This window comes from Chionomys nivalis, chromosome 7, assembly GCF_950005125.1.
Source record: "Chionomys nivalis chromosome 7, mChiNiv1.1, whole genome shotgun sequence".
Taxonomy (NCBI): domain Eukaryota; kingdom Metazoa; phylum Chordata; class Mammalia; order Rodentia; family Cricetidae; genus Chionomys; species Chionomys nivalis.
Genome location: NC_080092.1, coordinates 54,974,638 through 54,981,370, shown reverse-complemented (window position 1 = coordinate 54,981,370; position 6,733 = coordinate 54,974,638). Strand labels below are relative to the sequence as shown.

General features: G+C 38.4%; 1 protein-coding gene across 1 annotated transcript; it reads right to left on the bottom strand.

The window, feature by feature from the left end:
* Positions 1-2,181: 2,181 nt before the first annotated feature.
* LOC130877208 (olfactory receptor 1468-like) lies at positions 2,182-3,117 on the bottom strand. The gene has a single exon (XM_057774267.1). It carries the CDS (start codon positions 3,115-3,117, stop codon positions 2,182-2,184), a length of 936 nt encoding a protein of 311 aa, XP_057630250.1.
* Positions 3,118-6,733: the final 3,616 nt, after the last annotated feature.

Here is a 6,733-nt window from a genome sequence, read left to right as displayed (position 1 = left end):
ACCAGTTGTTAATATTGTTCCTTTATGAAACTTCTTTTTTTAAATTTATTTATTTTTATTCCTTTTTAATTAAAATTTCCACCTGCTCCCCGTTTCCCTTTTCCCTCCCCCTCCTCCCACATATTGCCCCTCCCCCCCACTCCATTCCCTCTCGATACTGAAGAGCAGTACAAATTCCCTGCCCTGCAGGAAGACCAAGGTCCTCCCACTTCTATCTAGGTCCAGGAAGGTGAGCGTCCAAACAGGCTAAGCTCCCACAAAGCCAGTTCATGTATTAGGATCGAAACCTAGTGCCATTGTCCTTGGCTTCTCATCAGCCTTCATTGTCCGCCATGTTCAGAGAGTCCAGTTTCAACCCATGCTTATTCAGTCCCAGACCAGCTGGCCTTGGTGGGCTCCCAATAGATCAGTTCCACTGTCACAGTGGGTGGGTGCACCCCTCGTGGTTCTGACTTATAGTCTGTATTGCTCTCAGCAGGACTATGTTCATGGCTCTTACTAGACTGTTCCTTTACTAGTCCAAAGTCACAATTTCTTCACATTTATAAAAAAAAGTAAGAAATACAAACAAACAATTGAAAATAATGGGGTCTTGTTCTTCAGAGCAATGGCTCACTCTCTGATACTAACTTATATAGCCATTACTTTTCTGTTGTTGTGATGAGATACTATGTCTAAGGCTAACTTGCCTAAGGAGTTTATATGTGTACAGATGCAGCTGCTCCAGTAACTGTGTGGGAAACAGTATCATAAATCAAGACAAGTAATAAAAGACAAAGGTCAGACTTATAAAGAACATGAAGAGTTCAAAGTTCTTCACATTGAGATTTAACTGCCCCAGGATCCCCACTGGGGGTATCTTCTGGGAATATGAAAAGGGCAACAGGGAACTCTGGAGGAAGGTCTTGGAATCTCCTGGTTATGTAGGGGTTAACAAAGGATATAAGGTGATGAAAGAGATAGGATTGGTTTCTATGTGAATACTCAACAGAGGAAAGGAATCACCACAGCTGGAAGCCTGGGCCATACATAGTGATGCTAAAGTTTAAAAACCCAGTGGCTCTCTTTCTTCTGAAGTGGGAGAAAAGGAAATGAAACTACAGACTCTCATAGTCTTCCATTATACATGGGCTCAGCTCATCTCAGTCTGTGTGGTGTGGGAGGTGGTTGAATTCTACTTTCCATCTGCAAAAACATCAGATTATCTTGTCTATTTCCCTTTTTATGGGATAGAAAATAAACATAGCTATAAACCTTTTAAATCCAAAACTCCAAATGTGTAAATTCACACAGAAGTAACAACCTTACCAACTGAACTTTCTAGTAGCCTCTATCTTTTTGTGTCATTATTGGAGAAAAAAATTGCATCCCTTAGGTATAAGATAATTCCCAAGAAAATACAGAACACAATGCTGTCGTGACAGTGTTGAAAAAAAAACTCAGAAAAGATTACGTGCTTATGAAAAAAATTAGGATAGGGAAACACTTAATTACCATAATTGTGTGAAAATTTTCTGTGAGATTATATATTTGGGGAACATTAGAACATATCTGGGAGGGTGAAATGCGTGGATGTTCCCAATTATTGAACTCAGATTATGGAGCATATTTAAAAAATGATTGCATAGGAAATCAGAGTTCTCAACAACATGACAAGATCCAGGACACATTTGAATTATGTAAGAAATAGAGATGTCATTTTAAAAAGCTATTGCATAAGAATTCTTTTTATTTATTTATTAATTAAAAATTTCCACCTCCTCCCATCCTCCCATTTCCCTCTCACTCCCCCCACTCCCCTTACCCCTCGCTCTCCAGTCCTAAGAGAAGTCAGCGTGCCTTGCCCTGTGGGAAGTCCAAGGCCTCCCCCTCCATCCAGGCCTAGGAAGGTATGCATCCAAACAGACTAGGCTCCCCAAAAGCCAGTACATTGCATAAGAATTCTTATACAATTTTTTTTTTCTAAATCACAAGGGAATGAAGGCACAGTGTGACTCCTGGTTAAATAGACATTTTTAAATAACTGAATAATAGTATTCACATTCATGAATGTTGAATAATTATGTAGAAAACTGTTAATAAAATAGCTCAAAGTGAGGGAAAAGTCAAGAGATGCTAATATTAATATCATTATATTTACCTGATGTTGCTATGAAAACGTTCAAAAGGTGATTATTACAGTCAGAAGAGACTTTTCTTTTGAAACACTCTTTTTAGGGCTCCTTTCATGTCTCTGTTTCTCAGGCTATAGATGAAGGGGTTCAGCATGGGAGTCACCACTGTATACATCATAGACATGACAGTGTCCTTCACAGTAGAGTTATTAGCAGAAGGACATAAGTAGAGACCAATAATTGTCCCAAAGAACAGGGAGACCACAGACAGGTGGGAGCCACAAGTAGAGAAGACCTTGTGGATGCCTCGAGTTGATGGGACCTTGAGGATGGAGGAGACAATTCGTGCATACGATGTTAGGATGAGTAGGAAAGGAAGTACAACAACAAGCCCCCCTATGATCAATACCACCAATTCATTAATGTGAATATCAGAGCAGGCCAGCTTCAGTAGGGCAGATAGATCACAGAAAAAATGGGGAATCACATTGTTCTCACAGAAAGACAATCTAGTTAAGAGCAAAGTGTGCAACATGGCATGTGATGTGGTCAGCACCCAGGACAGCAGCACCAGACTCACACAGAGCTTGGGGCTCATGATGCTGGTGTAATGAAGGGGGAAGCAGATGGCCACATAGCGGTCATAGGCCATGGCCACAAGGAGGAAACTTTCAAGGTCTCCAAAAAACAAAAAGAAGTACATTTGTGCCAGACAGCCTGCATAAGAGATGAGTGGGACTTGTCTCTGCATGTTCAGCAGCAATTTGGGCATTGTGACAGAGGAGAAGCAGAGGTCAGAGAAGGACAAGTTGCTGAGAAAGAAGTACATGGGTGTGTGCAGATGGGAGTCCAGTAGAATGAGGATCATAATGATGAGGTTCCCCAGGACAGTGATGAGGTACATGGCCAGGAACAAGACATAGAATAGATGTTGGTGCTCTGGGCGCATGGGAAGGCCCAGCAGGAGGAACTGGGAGATGTCTGTTCGGTTGTTTTCAGGCATGATCTTTCTGTAATATCTGTAAGGAAAATGGTAGGATCTGTCAAAATTTCAAATAAAATGAATATACCTCTAAGCCATGTCCTTTAGGATAATTAATGTCACAGTCATCAAAATATTATTACTATAGGTAAGGTGCAAAAAATTTATATAACCATAAATGTATTGTTTTGTAAATTTTGCATGTTTCAGTATTACATCCTTTAAATTCTACTCTTTTGTTCATTTATTCATTTATTTGATCTACAACCTCACCTCAGTTTTCTCTTCCTCTTCTCCCCAAAGTCCCTCCTTGCTCTTTCTTCTTTCCTCCATCCATTCTTCATCTGTTTCTAATCAGAAAAATGCAGGCTTCCCATGGATATTGATAAAACATGGCAAAACAAGTTGTAGGAAGACTAAGTGCTAAGTTCTACTTTTATATGAGATACAAAATCTATTAGCTTTCCTCTTAATTGCCAATTGGTTATGTGTCCTCAGTGATTATGATTTGCTTCAGCTCTTTCAGTTTCTTGCATTTGCAATATTTCCCAGGTCTTTGTGTGAACAGTCTCAATTTATGATTCTACACTTATCCCAAAGAAAATGTCATCCATTTGAATGGTTTAAATTACCATTTAGGACTCAGGTTGTATTTCTATTTTATCCTACAGATCTCTAATTTCTAAGGACAAATGATTTTTCCCCAGAATGTGTCACAAGCATTGAACAAACAGCAGATTCCAAATAAAACTTCCACATTCACCCTATTCCTTTGCTTACCCATCTTCCTTCAGCCTCTCATACCAGTAAAAGGAATCATGATCAAAGCAGAAATCAGAGATTTATTTCATTCATTCTTTTCTTTCACTATCTATACCCAATCAAGTAAAACTTATAATTCCTAAACTTTATTTTCATTTCAATCACCTTTGTCCTAAATATTGCTACCCCAGAAAAGGGCATAATCTCACTTGGACTATTGAAACCAACTCTCATTTTGCCTCCCTCATTCGAAGCCTCAGTACTCTTTTCAAATGGCTTTTTTTTTCTCTTCACATGTAAAGTGGAAATCCAATTATCCTTCCTTGCTGAATGAATTGTTGGTGGATTTCACTGCACTTAACATTAAAGCTAAATTTCTTTCAGGGGCACACCTGTCATTACAGTGCCCAATCTTCCCTACACCCACAGTTGCATTTGGTCACACAGTGACTCTTGCACTCCATCTCCAGTAAGCAGAGTTTGAAGGTAAGTTCCCAGTCCTCTGCTTTTCTAAGCTGGTGTTCCTTCTGTGTAGCAGTTCCTTCCTACCGCTCCCACTCACCTGGATTACCATTTATCCTTCAGGTACAGTAGGTATGGATTTCTAAGATAAATCTCCCAAGTCTGTCTAGGGTAAGTAAGACCTATTACCACTTTTCCATGGTACTCATCCTACAACACTTGGTGCCTTGGTCAGTTCTTTATCACTGTAACTCCATTAAAGAAAGTCATGTCTGCCTTTATACTGCAGCAGGAACCTCTTGCATGCTGACTATATTTATCCAATATGCCTTTAATATTGCTTTTTGCACTGGAAATGCACTCATGCACTTTTAAAGACCCAAATTTTTATCAAACTAGAGTAACTACTGCTGTTAGTTTTTCTTTGACAAAGTTATGAACCTTAACTCCCACCTATAATTTTGACTTCTTGTCAAGAAGAACATGCCTATGAAATTATAAGAAACTTACAGAATTCCAAATATATTGGACAAAAATCAAAAGTCCCCTGCCACATAATAATCAAAACACTAAACATACAAAATAAAGAAAGGAGAATATTCTGTGAAGGACAAAGGCCATGTGACATATAAAGGCAGGTCTATAGAATAACACCCAACTTCTCAATGGAAACTTCGAAGGCCAGAAGGTCTTGGTTTCTTATTGCTCTGCAGACACTAAGAGACCACAGTTGCCAGATCAGACTATAATACTTAGCAAAGCTTTCAATCACTATAGACGGAGAAAACAAGATATTCCATGACAAAACCAGATTTAAACAATACTTACTCACAAATCCAGCCTATAGAAAGTACTAGAAGGAAAACTCCAACCTAAGGGAGTTAGTTATCTGCTGCTGTTAAGGAAGGGAAAATACTCTTTACTTACAAAGTTAGAAGTCTGCCTCTCTTGTACCTGAGAAGATCCCATCTCTGGTATCTAGAGTGAATTACAGATGAGGAAGTTCATATGTAGATGCTGTGTGCAAGAGACAACAGCTTCATGTCTTCTGACCCATGAAATTACAAGTTCCCTTTCTATAATTAATCTAATATGGTGTTTCTAAAATTTATAATAAGTGAAAGACACCAGGATATCTTTTTTCCAACATCGCTTGTTTTCCTTCAGTTCTGACTTTTATTTTTAACTAACAGCCATAGAAATTCAGTTGCTGTTGTAAATGGACCAAGCTACTTTTAAATTTTCCCATCATTAGATTTTTCAGAAATTTTCAAGTACCATTCCTGAGAGATGATCTATTCAAAAATTTTGAAATCACTCCAATTGTTTTTACAATAAAACAAAGTTTAAGGACTACTGCATCAAACCTGTATGGATTACCGAACTGGTGTTATACTGATGTGATAGAGTCTGATAAGATTATAGTGTTCATGGATATTAATGAATATTATTACTAACAAATATATCTGGAAAATATTAGTGAAATGCTTAGGAAGATGTGAAAGGCAGATGGGTACAGAGTAGAGAAGTTGTCACAAACTCAATCCTGCAGAATATCATATAACCTTGGAAGCTCTAGTCTACTTTTGGGTTAGAAGGACATTAAAAGTTTCTTAGTCACCACCCTTCCCAACTCACCTAGGATGTTTTCAAGTGGCTCATGGCTCTAAGACCCAATCCTGAGCCTATTCCCTTTATTAATCACAGGCTAGGAAGTAATGCCTCTGTGTTCATGATCTGTGTACCATTCCTGCTCTTATCTCCCCTTCTACTCATTCCTGGGCCTAAGGGAATGTACTCCCAGAGGAGTCCAGATCCTTAAAAAACTCAAATAAATAAAAATTAACTAATCAGGACCTTTCTAGAACCAGTTAAGAGTCCTATATTAGGGACTGATACAGACAGCCCTGATTACATCTGGTTATTTTAGAGGGAGGGCGGAATTGGCATCAAACTCCCAAATGGACATGTAGTCATTGATACCACTGGGGACTGACAGCCTAGAACCTACCTTATGGAGGGTTAAAAGGTACAGTTAGGAGACTTCTAAAGTACTTAAGCACCATAATATGAATGATTTAAAATATTATAATAATTCACAATAGAATCCATCAAATTTTATGACAACATACTACAACAAGAATATTCCCATGTGATCCACTCTCAATTCAGCCCAACTTGCTGTACACAGGCTCTAGGGAGAGATACACATACTACTAACAAAGATTAGGTGTATACCGGCTAATTTTATATCTATGTCAATAAATAATAAAAAACAACCCCCCCAAATCATGTTCAATTATTTGTCAGGTCAATACCTTTGAAAATACTTTGACTCCTTAACTCTCTAAGTGAAACTTAATATTCTATCCTACTATCATAATCCTATCATTGACCACAGAACCATAGATGA

Coding starts and splice junctions, on each gene's coding strand:
- LOC130877208 (XM_057774267.1), bottom strand. CDS start 3,117: ATGCCTGAAAACAACCGAACAGACATCTCCCAGTTCCTCCTGCTGGGC.